Source organism: Abramis brama, assembly GCF_963993115.1.
Source record: "Abramis brama genome assembly, chromosome: 9".
NCBI classification, from domain to species: Eukaryota; Metazoa; Chordata; class Actinopteri; order Cypriniformes; family Leuciscidae; genus Abramis; species Abramis brama.
Window position 1 is genome coordinate 42088643 of NC_139971.1, and position 27392 is coordinate 42116034.

The 27392-nt window shown below is 42.5% G+C and overlaps 2 protein-coding genes across 2 annotated transcripts in view; both read left to right on the forward strand.

The window, feature by feature from the left end:
• Window positions 1-11905, forward strand: part of LOC311090050 (protein NLRC3-like) — a gene marked incomplete at its 3' end in the record, with an annotated part of 35351 nt that extends 23446 nt beyond the window's left edge. Inside the window, exons 7-12 of the mRNA XM_084125145.1 lie at window positions 7491-7568; window positions 7749-7865; window positions 8706-8784; window positions 9374-9569; window positions 9659-11489; window positions 11734-11905. Of these exons, the coding sequence (XP_083981271.1) occupies window positions 7513-7568; window positions 7749-7865; window positions 8706-8784; window positions 9374-9569; window positions 9659-11489; window positions 11734-11905 (2451 nt within the window). The 5' untranslated portion in view covers window positions 7491-7512. The remainder of the gene's footprint in view (window positions 1-7490; window positions 7569-7748; window positions 7866-8705; window positions 8785-9373; window positions 9570-9658; window positions 11490-11733) is intronic.
• Window positions 1-27392, forward strand: part of LOC311089879 (uncharacterized protein) — an 832216-nt gene that overhangs the window by 665361 nt on the left and 139463 nt on the right. The window lies entirely within an intron of this gene.

Sequence of the window (27392 nt, forward strand, 5' to 3'; positions counted from 1 at the left end):
ATAATCATTGAAGCTACTGATGACTGTCTTTTTTGGCAACGGGATAATTATGCCAGACTTCAGGCAAGATGGAATAGTAGATGTAGAGAGAGACTGGTTAAAGGGATACTCCACCTCTGGAAAGATGAATGTGTTTTTAAATTGGGTCATTTATGTAGAAGAAATGTGAAATTATTTTTGAATTTGGAGCTTTCTAGACTGAGAAAAGCCAGAAAATGTATTTTTGGCGCATGTGGATGAAAGACAACAACTCCCAGAATGCACTTGCTTCGCTGCCCTACGAGGCCACTCCCAAGCCACGCCTAACGGTTAGACAGTTGTAAACAATAAAGCTAAGCTAAGTTACTAGTCTTGAGTCTGCCCGGGATTTTGAGATCGCATCGCACAAAATGTCCGGGATTCGGCTTTTGCGTTCTACAGTCGCCATTCATTGTGTTTACTGTGGCGAGCAGGACGAGACTAGGCCCGCGGGAGAACGACGCGAGGCCGGTGGCCCGCGGCCCTAGCCTCGTCCTGCTCGCCACAGTAAACATGATGAATGGCGACTGTAGAACGCAAAAGCCGGTGGCGTGATTACTGATGAGCGGCGCCTGTGAGATGCACCGGTCTCGTGGGCTATCTCATTGAGGAACGGGTATTTTCTTAGCAGTGGTAAAACGAACATCAATCGATCACTTGTCTAGCGTTCATGTAAACACTACATTCAGATTCACCAATCGGAATGAATTCAGTTAGATTGAAACAAAAGGTGTGCATGTAAACAATGAATGGCGACCGCAGAAAGCAAAAGCCGAATCCCGGACATTTTGGACGATCTCGACGGCCGGACATGCAGGTTTCTGCCGGTGAAAACAAACGCACTGGCACTGATCTGTGATAGGTCTGTTAGCGCATTAGGTCCAACCCCCTATGGGCGGGTTTGAAATAGGGATGTCCCGATCCGATCCACGGCATCTTTATCGTGCCGAAACTGTCCCAGAACGCTAGATCGGATATCGGAGGGGAGAAAAAAATATATCCGATACCTATGATCCGATACCTATTGGGGTGGAACGGTACGTGTATTCGTATTGAACGTACGTTTGGTACGTGCGTCAAGGTTTGGTGCATGGATTTACACAGAGAATACACGGTATAAAAATAAATAAAACTCGCGTGCACATTAATTAATGTAATGCGGAACTAGGCTACTGTTAGATACGCGCATAAACATTAGGGCTGGTCCGAATACCATTTTTTGAGCTTCGAAGCTTCGGTAGTAATGAACATCGAATATTCAGAGCTTCGGAGAGAGGGGGCTGAACATATTCTTCTCTCTAATAAAGGCAGAAATCTCTATGTGTCTGTCTGTCCGTTTGCATTTTTATTATTTCGAGAACCGTTCATCCAATCGACTTCACAAGGGAGTGCAGTGTCGCATTCGGTGCAATATAGATGGACACGCGGACACATTCAGAATTAATAAACTTTTAGTAAACTACAGAACAGTGTGAGCGGGAAGCAGTGCGCCTCACGCGGGCAGGGCTTATATTCTCCGAGAACACTGCACTAGTGATATAAAACGCACACACACAGGTCTGTTAAATTAAGCAATACTTTTCAGGTAGTCTAATATTTTTCTGACTAACAAATTACTGACACAGTAAAGGGTAGATTTAAATAAAGAAAAACGAAATTTAAATAAAGAAAAAACGAAATTTAAATAAAGAAAAACGAAATTTAAATAAAGAAAAAACTAAATTTAAATAAAGAAAAAACGAAATTTAAATAAAGAAAAACGAAATTTAAATAAAGAAAAACTAAATTAAGCTAAATTAAAAATGAGATTAATTTAGATTGATAATAACGGGTAAAAAGGCTAATACATTTTGTTTCTATTCTATTTTCCACAATGTCAAAGCAACGCAGCTTAAAGGGGAAGTTCGGTATTTTACACTTAAAGCCCTGTTTACAGATTGTTTCTGATGAAATAGAATGGTTAAGATCAAAATTTGGTCACATGCTGCTGTCCCGAGAATTTTAGGTTTATTTCGCTTCCCCCCCCCACCTACACAATGGCAGCCTATGGGCACTGGAACAATCCTTCATAAAACGAATTAAACTTTCGTTTACAAAGACGTGAAACTCACAGAGTGGTCAGGGGTGTTCACTGATATGCTCACAAAAAAATCGCTGCAAAAGATGCTTTTCCAACAGGTGTTTTACCATTCGTTGTAAAACTGTGGACCTATTTTTTCAAACGTCTCACACCCGTAGATTCTTCCATTGAGAGCTTGAATAATAGGAGCGAAATAAACCTAAAATTCTCGGGACAGCAGCATGTGTCCAAATTTTAATCTTAACCTTTCTATTTCATCAGAAACGATCTGTAAACAGGGCTTTAAGTGTAAAATACCAAACTTGTCCTTTAGCCGAAAACACAAGCTCAGACATGCACTTCGGTCCATACCAACTTCGCTGTTCTGCGCTCTAGCCAGAGAACACTCCCGTTGCTGGAACACTTTTAGGCGTCGGTTCTATTTCTAGCATCACACTCGCTTTATCATTATACGCGCGAATGGATTCAAACTGTTCAAGCATCGAACTAGACGCGATAGACGCGAATTTGACGCTCTATTCGCGTTTGGTGTGAACGCAGCAAAATGAACAGGCTATGATGTCAAGATAGCAATGCTGGAATGTGTGTGTGTGTGTGTCAGAGAGAGAGAGAGAGGGAGGCACGGGCGCGATCGAACAGTGGCAGGGACGTAGCACAAGATCCCGGGCCCTATGCCTAGGCAGTCCTGATTGGCCCCCATGTTCCTCAAAAAAATAAATAATAATAATAATATGGCCTCTGCACACATGAATCTGTAGACCTAGATATTTATAGCGTAATAACTATTAACTGTAAATGCTTAGAGTAGCCTGATAATTTGTCATGTGTGCACACACATTTCAAACCTCCTTTCAACATTCTCTAGCCTTCTTTACTGTGGTTACTAAGTTTAAGCTAAATGATATTACAATTTTTTTTGTATATAACACTCAACGTAGGCTATATAATTGCTAATTATTGCTAATTTTAGATATTATAGCCTATTAATTTAAAATGAAACAAGTTTCAATTTAGGCTATTATAATGGTGTATTGTGCAAACAGCATTGTTAGTGTACAGTTTATTTATTTAGCCTTTACCTCAGATTACATGTATAACCAAATTATCATCTGAAAGTGTATGTTCTGCTCTTTCAATGGGTTGTCTCAGTTGACGATAGCGGAGATATTCAAGCAGTTTAGCACTACAGATTTCGTGTTCGATTGTGCTCACCTTTCTTTGAAAATAAGTCAGTTACCAATTGTTTCCCCTCATTTTGTTTTCTTTCTTTCTAATGTCGTTCCTTTCATTTTGGGGGGCCTGATTTGCCTTGCTTTGAGAAAGACATTTCTACAGCAGAAGTTTGCGCTCCTCCAGATGCTGAACTAACTAACATAAACAAAATGTGTGCAGATGGACTAAACCATCTGGCGCATTAGCAAGGGGTGGGACCAGTCAGTCAATCAACAAAGTTATTCAGCCAATACACTAATTTTACTTTTCATCTGACATTCATTATGAAATTTAATTAGGAAATGAAAATATCCAGGTAACATAAAATATATTCCAGACTTTTCAAGGGCCCTCTCTCCCTTTGGGGCCCTGGTAATCAGTACTGGTTTTACCCCCAGTCCGACGCCCCTGAACAGTGGAAACATAAAAACATACTCCGTCATTTTGTTCATACAGGACATCATTAAAACTGCAAAAAGTGTTTAGCCTACTTATATTTGTGTAAAACACAACATTGTGCTTTTGTCAAACTGTAAACTCTTGTCAAACTGTAACCTACAACTGTCACCCAACCAAAATCTCACACACACACAAACGCTGTTTAAAAGCAAAAATTATGGACATAATCTTTTGACATTCATCATATTGCATTGGTTTTCATTTCTTGTCCTAAAACAGAGCACTAATCTGTTTACTTTTGATTAAAAAAGAATGGTAGTATTATTTTATACAGAAATAAATAATAAATAAATAATTAAATAAATAAATAATTTATAATTCTGATGAGAATAACGTTAAAGTTAATTAAAATTTTAAGGAAACAAATATATTGATTTGAAATATAGCAAATTAATTTTAAATTCATTCAGGTACAATTACCAAACATATCTCAAGGTCTTTTGAATAAAGGTTGGCAGACTTTCATTAGCAACTGTTATTGTGGACTATATACTGGAAGTATTTGTTCTCCATTTGAGTGAGATGTTTTTATGTGGCTAATTGAGCAAAGTGCTTCCATATATTTTATTAGTAGTAGTATTAGTTAAAATTATCGGATTGATATCGGTATCGGCAAATAACCAAAGCTGCGGCATCGGTATCGTATCGGAAGTGAAAAAATGGTATCGGGACATCCCTAGTTTGAAAGGGTGGGAACTAGTGCTTGTAGTCTCAACAGAAATCCCCCCCTCTTACACTTCCTCCGACAATGACGCAAAATGACGATTTTTGCGTCATTGTGGGAGGAAGTGTTAAGAGGTAAATACGGATTTCTCCCGTCTCAGGGGAAAATGAGAGTGTTGCACGACCATTCAATAGTATGACTGGGTTTCTAACAATGCAAAGCTTAATGCAAATGGGTGGAGTGTTCCTTTAATGATTCTTGTGAAGACCATAGACAGCTGGTCTGCGCATAACTTAAGCACCCTTCCTGGCACTCCATCAGGGCCGGCCGCCTTTAGGTCCACTGCCTTGAGCACACATCTCATATCATCTTCCTGCACTGTGATAGTGTGGCTGTTAGAGGCTGATGTAGATATTCTTGCAGTTCCTTCTGCTTTCGTCTTATAGCGTGCAAAGAAACAATTAAGTTCTTCTGCCAGAGAGGCATTGCCGTCGATGGTAATTCGGTTGCTGGACTTATAATTGGTAAGATGCTGAATGCCCTGCCATGCCTGCCGTGGGTCCTTGTTGTTGAAATGGTCCTCGATCTTCCTCTTGTAAGCCAGTTTGCTTCCCTGATGCCTTTCTTCAGATTAGCTCTTGCAATGGTGTAATGGGCTCTGTCACCAGATGTTACGATCCTTGAGTAGAGTTTTAACCCCCTTTGTCATCCAGGGCTTCTGGTTGGGGTACACTCTGATGTTTTTGTTGATGGTGACATCTGATGGTGTCATGTTGATGGTGACGTTTTAATGATAGGTTGAGTTTTCCTCATGCGGGGAATATAGGCTGGAATCAGGAGTATAGATAGATGATCTGATTGGCCCAAATGTGGTAACTGTATAGACCTAAAGCCGTTCTTAATGTTGGAATAAACTTTATCTAATATGTTTGTCCCCCTTGTAGCACATCTAATGTGCTGTTCAAATTTCGGGAGAATAGCCTTTAGATCTGATTGATTGAAGTCACCCGCTATAATATGAACTGCTTCAGGATATTTGATTTGCATTGAATTTATAGCACTAAGCAAGTAGCCCAGGGCTATGCTAGGATTAGCATCTGGTGGAATGTAAACAGCTGTAACTGTGACAACGGTAATTTCGCGTGGGAGATAGATTGGTCTGCATTTAACAGTCAAATACTCCAGCTCTGGAGAGCAATGACTTCCTATAATGTTTGTATTTGTGCACCAGTTGTTGTGCACGTAAATGCATAATCCCCCTCCCTTGATCTTACCGGAGTCTTCGTTCCTATCCCAGCGAAATACGGTGTGGTCCGCTAGCTCAATGGCTACATCTGGGATGTGTGGGTGAAGCCACATCTCAGTTAATACCAAAATGCAACAGTCCTTTATGAGTTTATTCGCAGAGATCTGTAAATTCAACTCGTCCATCTTATTGTTGATAGATCTGGCATTAGAAAGAAAAATGCTGGGTAGCGGTGGTTTGTGCGGGTGTTTTCTTAATCTCGCAAGTAGGCCGGACCGGCATCCGCGCTTTTGCTTCCTGTATCTTCTTCGCCTCCGATGCCTGCCGGAGCCGACAACGATCCACGGAGAGCCTGGTATCCTGGCACAAATTCACTGGTTATAGTCTGTTCAGATAGGATCTTGAAGATCTTGACGGCTGTACGTTAGATTCGCACAGCTAAACGCAATATTAACAATCAAACATGTAAACAAAAACAAACAGCACCGAAAGTGAGAGCACGAAGCCGCTGCGCCTATGCGCGCCACCATCTTGGATGAAATTTATAGCACAAAAGTGGCACAGTAGCTGGATGCTTATTACTTCCAGTTGTAGAAATTATTTGCGTCTTTATCGCCACCTTTGTCTCTTGTTCTGGGATTAATAATGCGAATATTACTAGGACTTGAGACCTTGTTTGAGTTCACACAGAAGGCACTTTGGCAGTTTTACAGAATCAAAGCTCTGTATTAGGGGTGGACATCTTTTGGAATCTCACAATCCGATTCATATCCATTCTGATGGTTATATTATATTGCTTTTTTAACAGGCTTGTTTTGGCTTTTTTGTGATGTCTGGCCACCATCCACCTGCGCTTTAATGAACAGAGGGAACATTTTTAAATGAGTAGAAGGAGAGCAGCACTGTACAAACTGAACAGCAGTTACTGTTACTACGATTGGTCAGGAATTATTTAGTCTTGTAACTGCGTTATTATTATAATCTAGCCTGGTGGAGACATTAGACATCGCAGTTCCCGCTGCCACTCAGCTAAGGGTAGCCTATGCAAAATCAAGATTTTTGATCGTGGACTAATAAAATGTCTCCACGATCTGCTTTTGAAGAAAGTTCTGGCACTTCCGTCTCAACATGCTGTACAAGACAACATACATTCACATCACATGTTAATGCTGTGGTAAGAGTTATACTTACGGAACACTGCAGTTATTCAGTTTATTATTTGCATGCAGTTTAATGCCTTGCCAGTTAAAAAATTATTCACGTGCTGTTATTACATGCGCTTTTTTGAGCAGGTACACCCGAAGCGTGCTTACTCTTAAAGGCTGTCTCACAGCGCATTTACTGGACAAAGTTATCATTCCCATCTTATTGTGCTAATACTGTCAAATACACACAAGGTTTACATAAACACAGTCTAATGTGAAAATAAACAGTCGAATGCGTGTCTGTATATTAGATGTGTGCATGAGTATTAAAGGGACAGACAACACATGCTGCGGCTTGTCCTTAAGGCACTCCTTAAAGAAAGTGCTAGGAGTTAATACACCATTTGTTTTGCTAATACAACTTGTTTTATATAAAGAGGTAAATTGTTTCAAAGTAATTCTTTAATTCTGTAGTACTTACAGTGTTTGGAATAGAGTGTGGTATTATGTTGTAATGTTCCAAGACAGTACCCTAACCAAAATACTTAAAAGAAAAGGGGGAATGTTGTGTCTATGTAAGCTAACAGAACTGTATAGCAGATGTAGATATCAGTTACAGTGGGACCTCCTGCAATAAATTGATTCTCCTTTCTCTTTGTGTATTAGGGAAAGATCAGACTCAGTGTCTATGAGTAGTGACCGTTCAAAAGATGGTGGACTGCCAGAGAAAACATCTACCAAAAGGTATTTCTTGTGTTTCTTGTTGGTCACATATTTACTGTGTTAGAAAGTATTTCAGAGAGTATCATGAAACTTTATTTACATTAAAACATTTTATTTGAAATGATCAGTGTTGGATAGAGGTATCTGTGACATCTGTGAATCTTTTAGTTTCCTAGTGATTTGTTGTTTTGTGTGATTTAGTAACAAAGGACAAAAGACCACAGTAAATATCGGTGCAGAAATTACACGGTGGGAAAGTCTAAAGGTTCAAAAGGGATTGAACAGTGATGTGGAACTGGCATCTTATCTTCTCAACAGGTGGGGACACAAACACAACTTTTAAATAACACCGTTCACATTTTAGTTTAATTTACAACATAAACGATTAACCATGCTAGAATTCATAATTATTATTATTATAATATTATAATAATATTTTGTATGCGAATGACCTGGCTTTTAAAATGTTGTACATTGTGCCTTTTGAAGAAAATTCAGCACTTTGCCTATGTGTTAAAATACATAAAGGGATAGTTCACCCAAAAATGAAAATTCTATCATCATTTACTCACCCTCAAGTTGCTGAACAAAAAAGTTTCTTTGCTGAACAAAAAAGAAGATATTTTGAATAATGATGAAAACCAAACAGTTGTTGAGCCCCACTGACTTCCATAGTAGGGTAAAAAATACAATGCACTTTTAGGTTATGAACATTCTTAAAAATATCTTATCTTGTTTTGAGGACAAAACATTTTTTTTATACGTTTAGAACAACTTAAGGATGAGTAAATGATGACAGAATTTTGGGGTGAATTATCCCTTTAAAAAGACAATGTTTATTTGCTTTGTCACATGAGTTGTGTGATAATATTCTCTTTGGCTATTGGACTGTGGCATTGATGTCTTCAGTCAGTTTTTACAGAGATTAATCACTAAGGATGCTTGCATATACCTTCATGAAATAAAATAAAAGGAAAACACTGATAATACTGATTTTGAGAATGATCTTATATCGTATACATTTGAAGCTTTTTATCAACATACTGTAAATTTGTTTGCAAAAAAATGCTGTTTCCAGTTCTAGTTTTGTCTAAAATTGCACATGCTGTATTTTATTAGATATACTATAAACAATGACCACATTTGTTTTGCTAACAGGATTCAGTATGAGAAAAAAACAGACTTTCAGAGTTATAGCTTCAAGAAGTTCAGAGAAAATCACATCTGGGTCTTTCAGGTATGGAAAAATATTGTTTTGTATTTATTGTTTACATTTATATTATAATAAACAAATGGGTTTTTCAACAAATGTAAAATAGTTTATTTTAATTTTTAAAAAAGACAACTAATTAATGTAGTTAGCATTTCCCCTAGCATTTTAGTTGTGTACAGATCCACATGTCAGCAATGCTATACTCATATATTTTCATGTTGGTAGACAAACAGCTTCATTAAACTTGCAATTATATGTAAACAATATTTAGCAACTCTACAGTTTACATTTACTGCCTTTGTCTAAGAAGTTAACAGCATAATCCAGCAGCAGCAATGCACCTGTTAAATTGTAGGCAAACATTTGTTTCTCATTTAATTAGGTACTTTCAATACTTTTACCTAAAATTATATCATAAATAGTTTGCTCAAGCTAACTGGTGTTCTGCCAATTTCATTTTTATTTTATATGTTATTTATAGTTTCACATTATCACAGCTTCATAAATGCTTTTACCTCTGATGTCTGTAATTTGTTTAACCATATGTTTCATATATGGATGTGAATTTGGTTACATTTTGTTGTTGTACCCATCTTTGTTTTTATGCTTTTAGGACCTTGAGCACAAAATGATTGTATTCCTAAAGAATGAGCTGGAAAAGTATAAGAAAATACTAAAAAAGGAGAACACCCAATACTTTGTGCAGGACTATATAGATGACATGTTTAGCATCAAAGAAGCAGCTCTTGATATCACACTGTACTTTCTAAAAAGTATGAAGCAAGATGAACTTGCAGATACTCTAAAAGGTAAGAGGCTCATGACCATCTGTCATGTTGTCACTTAAAGTCAGGAGAGAAAAGTAGGATCAAGTATTTTTATTTCTGTTTGTGTTTAGATAAGCTTGTCTTTATTCATCAACGACAACTTAAATTGGACCTGAAGAGGAAGTATCGATGTGTGTTTGAAGGAATTGCAAAGCAAGGTGACTCCATAGATCTGAATGACATCTACACAAATCTCTATATCACTCAGGGTGGCAGTAAACAGGTCAATACTGAACATGAGGTGAGACAGATTGAGATTTCCAGGCGTGCTGAATCACAAGAGATACAGATTGAATGCACAAATTTATTTGAATCACCTAAACAAGGCAAGAAGATCAGAACTGTACTGACAAAAGGAGTTGCTGGCATCGGTAAATCCATCTCGGTGCAAAAGTTTATTTTGGATTGGGCCGAAGGAAAAGAAAATCAAGATATCAGCTTCATATTTCCTCTTCCATTCAGAGAGATGAATTTAAAGGAGAAAGAAAAACAAAGCTTGATGAACCTTGTTAGTCACTTTTTCCCAGAGATAAAAAGACTGAACCTTACAAGAGAGGATAAATTCAAAGTCCTGTTCATTCTTGATGGATTGGATGAATGTCGCCTTCCTTTAAACTTCAAGGACAATGAGACGTGGCGTGATGTATGGTCACCAGCCTCTCTGGATGTTCTCCTAACGAACCTCATCAAGGGAAATCTTCTTCCTTCTGCTCTCATCTGGATCACCACCAGACCAGCGGCTGCCACTAAGATTCCTCCTGACTGTATCGACCGCATGACAGAGATCAGAGGGTTCAATGATGCACAAAAGGAAAAGTACTTCAGAAAAAGATTGACTGATAAGAAAATGGCCAACAGAATCATTGATCACGTTAAACAATCAAAGAGTCTCTTCATCATGTGCCACATCCCAGTCTTCTGCTGGATTTCAGCCACTGTTCTCCGGAACATTTTGGAGCAGAAAATAAATAATTATCCCAAAAATCAGACTGAGGACGCCTCTATAACACTGCAGGAATCAAATACTGAAGACATTCCCAAGACTCTGACACAAATGTACACACACTTTCTCCGCTTTCAGATCCAGCAGAGCAGACAAAAGTATGATGGAGAATACAGACCAGATGTTTCCTGGGATAAAGATGCCATCCTTTCACTGGGGAAACTGGCATTTCATCAGCTGGAAAAAAACAACCTGATCTTCTATAACTCAGACCTGAAAGACTGTGGTATTGATGCCTCTAAAGCATCAGAGTATTCAGGCATGTATACACAGATCTTTAAGGAGGAAATGGGAATCATTATTGGTACCATGTACTGTTTTGTTCACTTGAGCATTCAAGAGTTTATTGCAGCCCTTTATGCACATCTTTTTCTAGACAGCAGCAAGAAAAGTGTGTTTGTTCAAGAGTCTACAGAGCAGGAAAACAAAAATGAAGCCATGGTTGATTTGCTGAAAACTGCAGTGGACAAGGCGCTCGCAAGTGACAATGGACATCTGGATCTTTTCCTTCGATTCCTTCTTGGTCTATCACTTCAGTCTAATTATCCACTCTTACGAGGTCTGTTGACACAGCAAGACAGAAATGACCAGATCAACAAGGACATAGTTCAGTACATCAAGCAAAAGTTTGAAGAAAATTTATCTGCAGAAAGGTCCATCAATCTGTTCTACTGTCTGAATGAACTGAATGACCAAACTCTGGTTAAAGACATTCAAACGCAACTTAGAGAAGGAAGTCTCTCATCTGCTGACCTTTCACCTGCCCAGTGGTCCGCTGTGGCCTTTGTGCTGTTGACATCAGAGGAGGAGCTGGGGGACTTTGAGCTTGAGAAATTTAAGAAATCAGACGAGTGTCTAATTAGACTATCAGCGGTCATCAAAGCCTCCAAAAGAGCTCTGTAAGTCTTTTACTTTTTGTTTTTATCTGCTTTAATTCTTAATAGTATACCATATATGAATGTTTACCATCTATATAGTTAATTTGTACCAGTAGTTTTTTTATTTATATTTTTCGTCTAATGAATACAGTGGAAATAAAGTGTAATTTGACTATTTTATTATAATTTTAGTATATAAGTATTATGTAGAAAACTAATATTAATTAATAAACTAATTATGTAGTAATCTGTAATTCGTTTGTAGGCTAAATGAATGTAACTTGACACACAAAAGCTGTTCGGCTCTGGCTGCAGTTCTTGGATCAGATTCCAATCTGAAAGAGTCGAACATGAACAATAATAATCTGCAGGATTCAGGAGTGAAATTGCTCTTCACTGGTTGGAATAGTGTAAAGTGTAAATTGGAGACACTTTAAGTTGTGTGATGTAACAATTAGGACAAAGGGAAATATTGTTAATTAATTGTGGTCATTTTTAAATATTATTAAGAATTAACAGATATAGCGGAGTTAATATCTGAATCGACTAATCTGTTCATCCAGTGAACATTCAGTTTAATCAAGGTCAAGGTGTGCAGACAGGTGTGCAGGTGTCAAGGTGTGCAGACAGGTGTGCAGGTGTCAAGGTGTGCAGACAGGTGTGCAGGTGTCAAGGTGTGCAGACAAGAGATTGAGCAATCTATATTTAAAAAATAGATAGGAACATTAAAACATACAATAAATGCTTTTGACATACAGTTTCACAGTTCTTTTCAAAATTCAATTTTGAATCTATGACTGTCCCAAGATATTTTAAGCCTTCTACACAATCCACCACCTGGTCTTTAATGGTCGTAGTGTAATAACATGAAGCATGAGTTCTAAAATCTATAATCATGTCCTTGTCCATGTGAGATGCTCTCACCCGTCTCCAAGTACGTTTACAGCGTCTAATAAACGCCTGAACGGAGGGAACTCTGTCTCTTGAGAGGAGAAAAGGAGAGGTTGGTTGGTACCCCAGACAACAGTGAAATGGCGACAGACCGGTAGCGGAGGACGGGAGAGAATTGTGAGCATATTCTGCCCAGGGTAATTGCTTGACCCACGAAGAGGGATTTCGAAACGCCAGGCTGCGCAAAAGTCGACCGACTATCTGGTTAGTGCGTTCAGCCTGCCCGTTGGTTTGAGGGTGGAAACCAGACGAGAGGCTGACAGACGCACCAATCAGACGACAAAATTCCTTCCAGAACTGGGACGCGAATTGAGGTCCCCTGTCAAATACGACATCAGAGGGAAGCCCGTGATTCTTGAAAACGTGAGATACCAGTACTTGAGCTGTCTTCTTGGCAGAGGGGATTTTAGGAAGCGGTATAAAGTGAGCGGACTTTGAAAAACGGTCTACCACGGTTAGAATTACAGTATTACCAGCCGAGGAGGGGAGGGACCAAGTCGCGCTCGCCAGTAACCCCATTCTTCTACTGGCAAGCGTTGGCTCTTACGGGGCAGCTCGAAACAAAGTGGTTGGCAGCTCCGCAGTACATGCAGAGCCGATTCACGAGGCGGCGTTCTCTCTCCTTTGCAGAGATACGCAAACCGCCGAGCTGCATTGGCTCTGGAGCAGAAATGGAGTTGGGAGGAGAAATCGCTGCAGCCGAAGAAGAGAAGGTGGAGTCAGCGCCTCTGACGCGGCGGCGGAGATCAAATCGTTTCTCCACCCGGATAGCGAGATCAATGAGTGGATCGAGATCCGTCGGCAGCTCGCGGGCAATGACTTCATCCTTGACATGAGCGCTAAGTCCCTCCAGAAAGCGAGCCGCAAGAGCTGTCTCGTTCCAGCCGCAGGTGGTCGAGAGAGTACGGAACTCAATGGAGTAATCTACCACAGATCGTCTTCCCTGGCGGAGTGAAGAAAGTAAGCGGGAAGCCTCCTCACCATGGGCTGAACGGTCGAATACCCGCAACATCTCATCCTTGAAGGTGTCGAAGTGCATGGTATACTCAGCCTCAGCTTCCCACGCAGCAGCTCCCCAATTGCGGGCACGCCCAGTCAGAAGTGAAATGATGTAGGCTACCCTGGCTCGCTCACGGGCATAGGTGACTGGTTGGAGGGAAAAAACGACCTCACATTGCGTGAGGAACAAGCGACATTGAGTGGGCTTTCCACTATAGCACGGGGGATTATTGACACGCGGCTCCGGTGCGTCAGGCGACCTTGGAGAAGGCGGTGGATTTCTCTTGAGCAACTGAACTTGGGTGGATAAATCAGATAGCTGAACAGCCAGCGTCTCGACCACGCGACGAGTTGCGGTAAGTTCCTCATCGTGTCTTCCTAACATAGCACGTGTGAATGGTTCTGTCGTTCGCTGGATCCATCAGTTGGCCGGATTATTCTGTAGTAAGGAAGAGATAGGATCCAAATGCAAATGAAAGTTTAGAGTTTATTGAGAGAGCAGTGATAAAAAGTCTCTTCAAACAGGAACACAGGTAACTGCAGGTTATGCAGAAATAAATAGTCTCTTCAAACAGGAACACAGGTAGCTGCAGGTTATGCAGAAAAGTCTTTAGAAAAGATAACAGGATGGACTCAAAAGAAGGTCCCCAATAAACGGGTCAGCAGCTCTCTCGCAACTCTCACTCATTCGTGGCTGGAATGCAGCAGATAATCAGGGAGACCGGCTAGTAGACCTCAGACCTCTCGTCTCCACGTGCTGAGCGACAGCACTGCATGTAAAACAGCTCAGGGTGTTCGTCGACAGCGGAAGGGCTGGACACAGTATAGAAGAGAAGATTAATAGACAGTGAAATGGCTTTAGCTGACCTGAACCTGACTGTTGACAGGACTGAGACACGACAAGACTAGACGGATACAGCAGGGTTTGTAAATAGCCACCAGCATCATACTCTAACGAAATAATCCGGCAAATGGCAAGAAAACAGGGAACATTAAATAGCAAGCAGGCTAGAGGAGAGAACAGGTGAAATGAGTCAGCGAGATAACAGCTAATGAGAATCAGCTGAAGAGGGAAAAAGGGAAAGAGCGAGGTAATGACCAGCAGAGGGGGGAAAAGGAAAGGAAAAGCCAAAGAGAAGAACCAGACTCATGACAGTCCTTTGTTTTGGTTATGTTTAAAAGACTTATCACACCAGGTGAAAAACTCCTCAATAATAGGGCCATGTCCAGACTCATTGTCGTGTAGCAGTTAACGGTACTTAAAATTACTGTATCATCTGCAAATTTCAATATAGTCCTATTTGTGTGCTTACTTTGGCACATATAAGTGAATAGAATATAAAGTAAGGGTGAGAGAAATCAGCACTGCGGTGAGCCAGAGGATGAATATAATAAATCTGATAAAATGCCATTTACTTCTACCGTCTGTGTTTGGTTTGTCAAAAAATCCAATATCCAACCCACCAAATTGTGGCTCAACTCAAAATGCTCTATCAGTCTCATGGCTGACATGTGGATAGTATGTGAGGTTGGATAGTATTAAAATCTGAGGAAGTGTCAATAAACAACAGACTAGCATGAGTATTACTCACTTCTAAGTGCATAAAAGATTGAGTAGAAAAATTGTCCTCAACTCCTCTGTGCCCTATAAGCAAACTGTATAGGGTCAAGAGCTTTCTTGGTTTGCCTTACAATGTCTTCACAAGCTTTTCAAGAAGATTTTATTACAAGAGAAGTGAGGACAACTGGCCTGAGGTCATTTAAAGCCTTGGGACTAATACTTTTAGGGACTGGGATAATAACAGCCCTTTTCTATAGGTTAAGGACACGTTGTAGGTATACAGACATATTGAAGTATCATAAAATATAGAGCATAATTTCCTTGTGTAGCAGATCTGTATTTATTGGCCCTGGAAACACATGGGACGATTTGCATGTTATACACAATATTAACTGGAAAGAGTGAAGAAAACAAGTGTGTCTTTCTTGTCTCGCCAGCGTCCATTTGCGATCTCAGGCTGACGTAACTCACTTTGTATAAATGTTTAACATTATGTAGTAGCCTACACATTAAAGTAATAACAGTCAATTACTGTTGTTAAAGGAAAAATAAAGAAAGTAATAAAAAGGCTGGATGTGTATTCTTCAAACATATCAGTAATAACGTAAGAATAATGTTTGTACGAATCAAACAAATATTCCCTCAAAACATCATGCACAGTCATATTATACTCTTTAGAACCGCAAAACCAGCGTAATAGTTGGAAGTAAAACTTTAAAAATTTTCTATTACAGAATATGAAAAATAAAGATAGGATACGTTCAAAAGCTCAATCCAGATATACATTATAGGCCCAAATTACATAAATTAGATCACTTTATACTGGTTAAGTTGAAGAGTTGAACATACCTGGAAACACATGGGACAATTTGATCAGAATACTATCCGTTGCGCAGATCTCTTTCTGTTATACACTGTGCACAAATCACTAGTTAGCTCCACGTGCGTCTCATAAAAATCACAGAAAACGTACTCGGTTACTAACGTAACCTCGGTTCTCTCTAGAAGAGGGAAAGAGTACTGCGTAAGTATCTTACGCTAGGGGAAAATCTCTTTTCTGCGAGATATTGAAGCCAAAAAATTATCCTTTAATTTTGTATTAATGTAAAACGCGTTGCAGCAGTATGCAGGCATAGGCGCCTATTGGCTGCTCTGCGGCAACTGCATCAGCCTATCGAGCGAGGCCTATCGTGACGTCAGATCCAATGAGGGCGCTTCGCGCCCACTGCGTCACATCCCGCCGAAACGGCGTGGCTTAGGCCTATAAAAGAAGGCTTGGAGGCAGCTGATATCTGGTTTTTCATCGCCGAAGCGAACCAGAGCGTGTTGCATGCACGGCAAGATACGCAGTACTCGTTCCCTCTTCTAGAGAGAACCGAGGTTACGTTATTACCCGAGTACGTTTTCTTACGAGAGGTCTCTCGTACTGTGTAAGTATCTTACGCTAGGGGACCCTATGCAAAACGCTGTGCGTGCTGGGATGTAACACTAATAAACCTGAAGCGAAAATTTAGGGTTCACAGTGCATAATCACCAAGGGAACTCACAGAGAGTTCTGGAAAGAGGGGGGGGGGGGACCACTGCATCCCACATTAATTCTTAGACGCAAATGCTTTAACATGACATCATACAGACAGGGCGGGATTCGGCCTGAACTGATGAAAGTCTATCCCGACAACAGCTTGGCCTGTAAGGCGGGAACCTCCAGGTTATAAAACCTTATAAATGTAGACGGGGAGGCCCAGCCTGCCGCCATACATATATCTTGCAAGGCAATCCCGCTAGACCAAGCCCACGAAGAGGCCATGCCCCTCGTGGAGTGCGCTCTGACACCCAACGGGCACTGCAAGCCCTTGGCAGTGTATGCCAGCGCTATAGCATCAACTATCCATCTGGATAGGCTCTGTTTCGATGCAGCTAGTCCCTTGGAACACCCGCTGAACGAAACAAATAGCTGCTCTGTCTAAAAGCAGACAAGCGAGACACATAAGCTCTTAGCGCCCTAACTGGACAAAGAAAGCTTGCGTCCCCTTCCTCGTCAGAGACCGGCAGGGCTGACAGGGAAATGACCTGAGCCCGAAATGGTGTGTTGAGGGATTTTGGAACGTAACCATGCCTAGGTTTGAGTATGACTCTCGAGTCATTTGGCCCAAACTCCATGCACGCCGCGCCCACGGAGAGCGAGTGTAAGTCACCTATGCGCTTCACTGAAGCGAGAGCCAATAAAAACACTGTTTTGAAAGACAAGTGTTTAAAATTAATCGAATGGATAGGCTCGAATGGGTCACCTTTCATGGCCTCCAACACCGTAGAAAGGTCCCACACAGGGACTGAAGGAGGTCTGGGAGGATTCAGCCTCCTAGCTCCCCTAAGGAAGCGGATGACTAAATCATTCCTTCCTATTGACTGACCAAGCGATGTTTTAGAAAACGCTGCTATAGCCGCCACATAGACTTTGAGCGTGGAAGAGGTCCTTATCCAGTAGCTCTTGTAGGAAGGAGAGAACCTCCGCCATCCCACAATCTAGGGGTGAAATGCCCCGAGCTCTGCACCAGCCGAAAAACACAGACCACTTTGAGGAATAAAGCGGTCGAGTAGACGGAGCTCTAGCCTGAGTGATAGTATTTAACACTCCCTCTGGGAGGTCAGCGGGTACCCGTTGATAGTCCACACATGAAGGGACCACAGCTCCGGGTGAGGATGCCAAATCGAACCCCTGGCCTGAGAGAGGAGGTCCCTCCTCACTGGCTCTGGCCACGGGGCAGTGTCCGCTAGCTGCATCAGAACTGGGAACCACGGTTGGTTCTTCCAGAGCGGCGCTACGAGCAGCACTGAGCATCCCTCTTCCCTGATCCGTTCTATCACCTGAGGCAGGAGAGAGACGGGGGGAAAAGCATAGAGCGGGCAGCACGGCCACGTTTGGGCCAGCGCGTTCCTGCTCTTGGAGAAAAATTCCGGACAGTGAGCGTTTTCGTGAGACGCGAACGGGTCCACTTTCGCTCTGCCGAACCTCTCCCACAACAGTTTGACTGTGTGTGGGTGTAGAGACCATTCGCCCGCTGAAACGTTGTTCCTGGACAGCCTGTCTGGCCCCAAATTCTGCAGCCCTGGCACGTGCACCGCTCTCAGCGAGCACAGGTTGTGCTGAGCCCATACTAGAAGGCGTTCCGCCAATCTGTATAAGTTTCGGGATCTAAGACCACCCTGGTGATTTATGTAGGACACCACCGACATGTTGTCCGAGCGGACCAAGACGTGGTGACCCTTTATTTGGGGACGAAAACGCATCAGCGCATTGTCCACTGCCAACATTTCCAGGCAGTTTATATGTTGAAGCTTCTCCCGTTCTGACCATTGGCAGAAGAACGGTCTGCCCTTGAGCAGCGCTCCTCATCCCGAGGTGGAGGCGTCTGTTGACACAACTTTCACCCTCGAGGAAGTCCCCAGGCTTACACCTGATTGGTACCAGTCGTTCGCTTTCCAAGGTTTCAGAGCTAAGATGCATGTCTGATCGACCTTGAGATGAAGCAGACCGGACGCCCACGCTCGGCGCGGTACTCGCGCTTTTAGCCAGAACTGCAGAGGGCGCATGCGGAGCATGCCCAGCTGGAGAACTGATGATGCTGAGGCCATGAGACCCAGCATCTTCTGAAATTTCTTGAGTGGGACGGTCGTGCCACAGCGGAAAAAGCTCGCTGCGCGCTGAATGTCCAGCGCGCGCTGTGGTGACAGTCACGCTATCATAGACCGCGAGTCCAGTTCTGTGCCCAGAAAGGATTTTATCTGACTGGGGATCAGGGAACTCTTCGCCCAATTGACTCTTAGACCTAGATTCTCAAGGTGTTCGAGTAAAACGGTCCTGTGCTCTATGAGCTCTTAGTGTGATTGAGCTAGAATCAGCCAATCGTCCAAGTAGTTCAACACTCGCATGCCCCGGAGTCTGAGGGGTGCGAGCGCTGCGTCCATGCACATCGTAAATGTACGGGGTGCTAGGGACAAACCGAACGGTAGGACTATGTACTGATATGCCTGGCCCTCAAAGACGAATCTCAAGTATCGCCTGTGACGTGACGCTATCTGTATTTGAAAATATCTATCGACATACAGATCTATCGACATAAACCAGTCTCCTCAGTGAACCTGCGAGTGGATTTTTCTGGTTGTGAGCATTTTGAAGCGGCGTCTCGCCAATGCTTTGTTCAGTTGTCTTGGATCTAGTATGGGTCTGAGACCCCCGTCTTTCTTCGGTACCAGGAAGTATCTGCTGTACAGCCCCCCTTAGCTTTGAGCTTGAGATAAAGGCTCTATTGCCCCTTTGTTCAACAGTTTCGATATTTCGGCTTGAAGTAGGTGTGCTACTTCTGTATTCACGGTGGTTTCGACGCACACCGCCACACGGCGAGGGCGTCGACAGAACTGTAGCGAATAGCCTCTTTTTATAATGTCCAGCACCCATTCCAAAACCCTGGGAAGTGCTGCCCATGCATCTGCATGGGTGGCTAGGGGTTGAATGCGAAGCGTGCTCTGGTCGCTTGGCAACAGAGGCGCTTCGGTGCGCTGTAACATAGGCGTTATGCTCATGACATTTGAGGCGGGGAGCGCGCTGATCACAGTGGACAGATTGCCCGCGCTCGACCCCGCTGCGGTGTTTAACCGAGTGAGGGAGGGCTCGGCAAGTCCCGTGGGACTTGTCATGTCTGTGAGTGAATGCGGGCGCGGGAGAGCGGGCACATTTACTGCATTGAGCGCACTGTCTGCCCGAGCAGAGTGAATGCTCACCGGTTACGTTTTTACAGAAACCGTGAGACATGCAGAACATAGTGTTTGTGGGCAGTGGGCACGTTTACTATGTTGGATGCGTAATCGACCTGAGTCGATTTTGTGAGCGCGGACCCTGTGTGAAGGGCTGTGCTTGTGTGTAGGGATGGGCACTGGGCAGTGGACATTTTTTTTCTACACTTATAACACCATCGGCCGTGGCCGGGACACCAGAAAATACACTCTTTATGGGATTTATCTGGGTAGCCGTAAAAACGGCATTTGAGTGCAGGCAAGCGGGCAGCTGTTCCGGCTTGTACACTGCAGAATACACTGGAACAGTCACATTTCTTGGAACTGAACGAGCGATGAGCTTCGGTGAAAGTCCGACCGCGGCGGGACTCGAACACCGACGCTTTCCTAGGCGTGCTAGGATGACTTCGGGGCTTCGGGCTTCACCGCAATCCTAGGCCGTGGCCCACACGGAGTGGGGCGGAGGCTAGTCGAGCGAGAGCGGGGCCTCGAGCTACGGTCCTGTCGGCGCTGCGATGAGGCGGCAGGGGGCGGAGGCTGCGGCTGTGAGCTCCGAGCAGGTGGTTTCGCACGGCCCGCTGCGGAACTGGAGTGTTTCGGTAAGAAGTGCTTAAAGGCCTGTGACGCTTTCTGCACCTCGGCGAATCTCTCCACGAAGTCGTTGACAAAGGATCCGAAGAGGCCAGCAGAAGAAAGCGGGGCGTCGAGGAACGCGGTGCGCTCAGACTCAGACATCTCTGAGAGCATCAGCCATAAGTGTCTCTCAGCAGCGGTGAGAGATACCATGCTCCGTCCAATGGCCTGTGCAGCAGACTTAGTAGCGCGAAGAGCGAGGTCAGACCTCGCTGAGCACGGCGCTTTTTACGGCGTGGAAGTGCAGGCTCGGAGAAAGCTGCCAGGCGAGTCCTCAGAGTCACCATAGGCAGTAGCTCGCAGTGAGGGCAGCCGCCGTCAGCGAGCGCGAGCACTGCGTGATCTTCACCCAGGCAGGAAACGCAGATAACATGGCGGTCCCCGTCGCTGAGTGGGGCTCTGCACGAGCCGCATGAAGGCATCTTGAAAAAGACGCAAGCTCTTTTAGAGTGTGTCGCGCCGGCGAACACACACACACAGAACAGAGAGTGAAAAAGGATATAGGCGCCGGATAGTGCAGCGGGAACGGCAGTAGAAGGCGGCGTGGCCAGCGGCTTCAGATGATGGCTCGTCTCGCTGAAAAGGCTTCTTCAGACGGCGCGCGGCTTCTCTCTTGGGATCCAATGATGCGTGAGCTTCGCTGAAGAGATGGAAAATCAGATATCAGCTGCCTCCGAGCCTTCTTTGATAGGCCTAAGCCACGCCCGTTTCGGGATCTCATTGGATCTGACGTCACGATAGGCTTCGCTCGATAGGCTGATGCAGTTGCCGCAGAGCAGCCAATAGGCGCGCGAGCTGTCTCGCCTATGCCTGCATACTGCTGCAACGCATTTTACATTAATACAAAATTAAAGGATAATTTTTTTACTTCAATATCTCGCGGAAAAGAGATTTTCCCCTAGCGTAAGATACTTATGCAGTACGAGAGACCTCTCGTAAGAGAACTCACAATACGCAACATACATGTGTATAATCAATTCAGTAACGCATTGTGCTTATTATTCAATAAACTTTAACCGAATGAGCACTTTTAGACATACCAATATTAACTGGAAAGAGTGAAGAAAACAAGTGCATCTAGCCTCGCCAGCATCCATTTGCGATCTGAGGCTGACGTAACAGGCTCTATGCACGATCGCTTCCGCGTTTTGTCTCAGCCCACCCAGTTACAGCCGGTGCTGCGTTGGAAGCCACACTCAAAAAAATGATTTTAGCTCTTTGTTCAATTTCATTAATTAAAATGAGCATATACAACACAACCCTTCATAGAAATGATTCCAGCTTAATTTCATTAAATGTAATCAATGTAATTTTTTAAAAATTTGGTTTACCAAATTTTTTTTAATTGAGTCAACATGAATATTTTGCGTTCGTCTTAACCAGATGTCACTCAAAAAAAGAATTTTGGCCTCTTGTTAAAATAATTAATTACAATAAGCAAAAGTAACACGATTGTTTAATATTGTCACAACTTTATTTAATTGTGTTCAATCAACCTAATTCATTTGTGTGAAAACTACATGAATCATTGTTGTTGACATCTAACTGGGCAGTGGATCTGTAGTTCCCAGCATGCTTTGCAAGGGACTGCATTAAGAGGGTCAATTTAGGGAAAAAGTGTTATTTTATGTGTTTTTCAGTAAATGGAAAGATGTTGTTAGTTAATGTTAGTGTTTAATGTTCAGTTATGTTATAAACTTAGAGGACTTTCTGTACTGTTTTTGAATTTTGTGGTTACCATTTTGCAGAAGAGTGGCGACTGTGTTTAGGCTGTGGGCTCAGTATTATGCTTTATGTGCATTAAACCTCGTGTTCAGGCTGTGGGCACTAAGTATACACTGTGTAAACCTTGCTCACAGACCTGCACAAGTAATAATTCAATTGAATACTAGTAGTGTCTATCATTAGAAGTGACCATAGAGTCAAATTAACTAAAGTTATAATGTTGGTTATTTAAGGCAGGACAAAAACTAAATGTAGTTAACCTGACAAAACTTTATCTAGCAGGAATGACTAAATTAATTTAAATTCATACAACAAGATAACAACAAATTATTTCAAACTATTTTGATTTTGTTGGAAAAATGTAATTTAATTTCGTGGAAAACCTTTCCTTAATTTAATTAAGTTCGTTCAACAGATTATTTTTTTGAGTGCATTTTTGCATTAGGTGGAGATAATGCCAAATTACACTCGCTGTTTACAAGAACTTCCAGCGGTTAACGTAAATTGTTAACAATATTGTGAGGCAGTTAGCTGTCACACCTAAGAGTAAGAAAGAGAAGGGCTTTAAATTATATATTTCGAGCTACATCGACAACTACTCAACTGAGGGTGAGTATTCTCTCACATCATGCAAAATCCGACTAGCGAATCGGTTTCTAAAATCGTTGTCTCCGTTTCTGAGAAAATTAATTTTATGAAAGTTTTGCCGCTAGTACGCTTTGCTATAGAATGCGCTATGCGGAAGTAAAGACACAGGCTGAGATTCTACCGGAAATACATCAGTAGCGTTCGTGCATAGAGCGTACTCACCATAGACAGTATATAAACTGGACACAGCGACCCCATTGGATTCAACGGAGACAAGTGAAGTCAATTAGAAGCACTCACTTCCTGATGGTCGAGCGAACTGCGCAGACTCAAACTGAGTTTGACGACATAGGTGTGACGTGAGCAACCCGTCTGTCTTCTTGTAGCTGTGCCAAGAGAAATCTCAATCATTCCCTTCCGAATCTTGCAGAGACGGAGATCGTGAGTTGGAGGTGTTCATGAGCTAGGAGTAGGAGAAACTTTTGCTAGGTATTCTGATTAATTATTTTGTCATTTTGCCTCCACGTCCCCCCGATTGCCCGCAAGCTTCTCCTCCTGTCCATACGGTAATTTCTCTACTGTGCGACAGTCGCTTGGTTATGACGCAATTGTTAGCCTATTTTTATAAAAACTGCTTCTACAGGGCCATAACGTAAGATACAAGGTAATGGAGCCTTTTATACATTTTTGTGTTTATTTAGAAATAAATAATGGACAAATGGAGTCTTTAAACGCCTCGGATGTAAAGTTATTCGCTGTCAAAGTGACGCCAAAATGAATGGGAGTCAATAGAATGCTAACAGCAGGTGATGGTCTGCTAATCAATGGCGGCGCCCGGGGAAGCTTCAATTTCCGGCTGAAAGATTTACCCCTTGGTACTCACGCACTATCTAAAGGCATAGCGCGCAACACTGATAAGTGCCCCACTTAACGAAACACCTTAATTGATATTTCCTAACCACAATAACATTGCATTACTCGTACAATTATTTAATACAAAATGAAACCGAAAGTCTTTTACTTAATAAGAAAATAGTTTTATATAAAAATAATATACAATTAATATTTCTCTCTTCCCAACTTGCTACACTTGCACAATATTTCAAAAGTTTGCCACGAATATTGTCTGGACCAGGACTCATTTAACTTTAGAGATAGAAAAGATTTTTCAGCTGCTCTCTGCTCCAGGACAAGATGATTATCTTTAAATTTACATCTCAATTCCTTAAAGACACACTATGTAGAAATTGTGTTTTTGTCAAACAGCGACCCCTAGAGTCGCTGTGAAATACTTGCACTGTCGTTTTATCTAATTTTGTTTGACGAGCACTTCGTAGAGAAAGAGTTTTTAGCCAGACAAAATCCCCTTGCCTTTACTGATAGTTACTTGTATGAAAGATACAGATTTTCCGCGGAAGGAGTGTCTTATCTTTGCGAACTTCTTGAGCCGCACATAAAGAATTTAACACGTCGAATTCATGCACTTACTGTACCGCAAATGATATTGCGTTGTGTTGTTTTGCATGAGATTGTGCTGACTTGCACGGTGCTAGGGGGCTAGGGGAAAACACGGTTTGTCGAACCATTCGCAAGGTGGTCCTCGCTCTGCAGGAGTACATGAATAGTTTGATTAATAGTGTTCCCCGGACATTTATCGACCATGTCCATAAAAGAGGGCTTTTATAAAATTGCCGGTAAGATATTGATAGGGTGACATCACATGAACATTTTTTTTTTCTTTTCAAAAAGCAAATTTCACAAATGTACTATACAATATAATACATGTTAAGAATTATTTTAAATCTTTTTTATTATTCTTCTGTTAATCTTATGATAGGATTCCCAAGTCATTGCAACATGTATGCAGTCTATTGCTCCAATCTCCACTGCTCTAGGGAACATGAGGCAGATTATGTTAATAGGAAGTCCTATCACAGCCTTAATGTTCAGGTAGAGATGATGTGAATATGTGAGATGATTATTTTCTGTGAGATGAATCTTTAAATTAATAGTAACATTAACAGATATAACAATGATCTACTAAACATTTCATCTGCAGACGACTTGTGGTCATGAACGTATGATCACAAGTTTGGATGCCAAATGGCCTGGCTCCAGTGCTTGTCTCACAAATTTTCTGTGAGTCTGTGTTGTGTGAGCGCTTTGAGGAAAGCTAAAAGTTAAATTTGGTACAGTACAAAACACTGTTAATTTGAACTGAGATAGGTCTCAAACTGTTTTATTGGTTTTGTGGGATGGGAGGGAGAAAGAGAGCAAGAGAAAGTTGCATTAATAAATATTCATACTAAAGTGTTACTTCAACTTAGTTCACATACTGAGATCAGTTTTATCCAGCTGTTTGATCTCCAATTTTTTTTTTGTTGTTGTTTTTTTTGGAGCCTCCTCAGCTCACAGTCCAGCTCCTTTAGTGTGCAGTCTAGTTCAAGACTCCTTTAGTGTGCAGTCTAGTTCAAGACTCCTTTACTGTGCGTTCACACCGGACGCGAATAGCGCGTCAAATTCGCGCCTGCCGCGTCCATTTATACTCTTGACCACTTTGTGTGCATTCGTGCGTCAAGAGCGAAATTGATGCGCGTAAAATCAAAAGTTTGAAGAGAAATTTACGCGCGTCAGAGGCGAAAGTTTCGAAACCTGTTGGCGGCCATCTTTTTTTAGATGTTTATCGTTCATTAGCATTAATCGAGAGAATCACCGCTCGTATATGCTCTGGAGAGCAGAAACAGCTGCGTAGGGGACATCGTCGCTGTACTCGGGTCCACCAAACCCTCCGGAGGGTTTCAGGAGTTTCACAATTTGCTCCAGGAGGTAGGTTTGGTGGACCTAACGGTGAGGACGCTGACTAGGACAGCGTAGGCCGTATAAGCCTCGGCCTCGAGTGGTCGCTGCCTGACGAGCCCGCGGTGTACAGCCCGGCGCGAGGTTCACCCTCGCCCGCACCTAATCTGTGATTTATTTTTGTTTTGATAATAAATGGAGCCAGCCTTCAAAAGTGAAACCTGTCCTGTGATTTTTTTGTTTTGTTTGTTTTTATACACTAAATTGTGTTTGTTGTCTTTACATTAGATTATGTTTCATATAATCTAGAATAGATATGGAATAAATAGCATTCAATACAAAATGAGTAGGCCTATCTCTCATATATTGAAATTGAGTTTTATGTTTTTATTTGCTTTATTGGGCATTTTAGTCATATTACAAAATAATTTATTGAGGCCAAACATAAAATAACATTATAAACTGTCACTTCGACACGTGACAGCAGCATGCAAGTAGGCTCCTGATTGCTTAACGCGGCGCGAATTGACGCAGAAGTTCAGATTTTTCAACTCGGGCGGCAGACGCGAATTCGCGTCAAACGCGTGAATGCACAAATAGCACTAATAAAATCATTCGCGCGTAAAGCCGCTTGTCCACCAGCGTCTCGATTTCTGACGCGACGCCAAAGCCCATTCATTTCCTATGGAACTACGTCAGGCAGCAAAAACGCCCCCGCAAAGCATGATGGGTCGCGTCGCGTCGATTTGGTCAACTGCGGCGCTGCAAAAAAGTATCTCGGTGGATACTTTATGCAAATGAGAGCGTCAAAACGCGGGGCAGCAGCCAATGGAAACTCGGCGGCGAGAATTTGTGTATGGCCGTTGCTATGGTTTCATATTTAAAGTACACACCAGAGCCATAGAGGCTCTGGTACACACAAACCCCGGCCCCAAGCAGCGAAAACGTCACAGGCGTCGCGTCGGAACAAAAATTGATCAGACGCTGGTGGACAAGCGGCTTAACGCGCCAGACGCCCAATTCGCGTCATTCGCGCGTCAAGTCAAACTTGACGCGTTATGAGGCGAATTCATGTCTACCGCGCCGCGCTAAACGCCTCATTCGCGCCGCAGGAATTTTTTACGCGCGTAACGCGTCTTTGCATTGACTTAACATTGAAATCACTCGCGCCTGACGCGCTATTCGCGTCCGGTGTGAACGCACCATTAGTGTGCAGTCTAGTTCAAGTCTCCTTTAGTGTGCAGTCTAGTTCAAGTCTCCTTTAGTGTGCAGTCTGGTTCAAGTCTCCTTAAGTGTGCAGTCTAGTTCAAGTCTCCTTAAGTGTGCAGTCTAGTTCAAGACTCCTTTAGTGTGCAGTCTAGTTCAAGACTCCTTTATGGCTCGTTTCCACTGAGCGGTACGGAACGGTACGCATTTATTTGCGTTTCCACTATCAAAAGTTGTGAATGGTACCAAAAGTACCATTTTTAGGTTTTTTTTTAGGTACCCTTTCATTGGGGTACCTAGCACAGTGGAACGGTACTAAAAGGTGGAGCTAGACTCACTACAGGACGTTGATTGGTTGACAGGGAATCGTCACTTGCGCGTGCTACAAGGGGAATGACAACATAAGAAGCGTCATTTTTTAATATACAGTTTAATATAATACTACTGTTACTGTATCACGAAATGTAATTTTAAGAGTTTTTCAGGCGAGAATGTAGTTGTTTAAAGCTCAAATCTGTGGTTTATTTATAAAGATGATTTTTTTTTTTTTTCCGGTTGTGAGATCCATGCGGTCAGCGGGCGCTCAGCGCTCATGTTTCCCGGCTGGATGAGCCTTTCCTCGGCTAACGTTAGTTCTTCTGACGTTCGCCGCTGACGGTAGTGGTTAAACATGA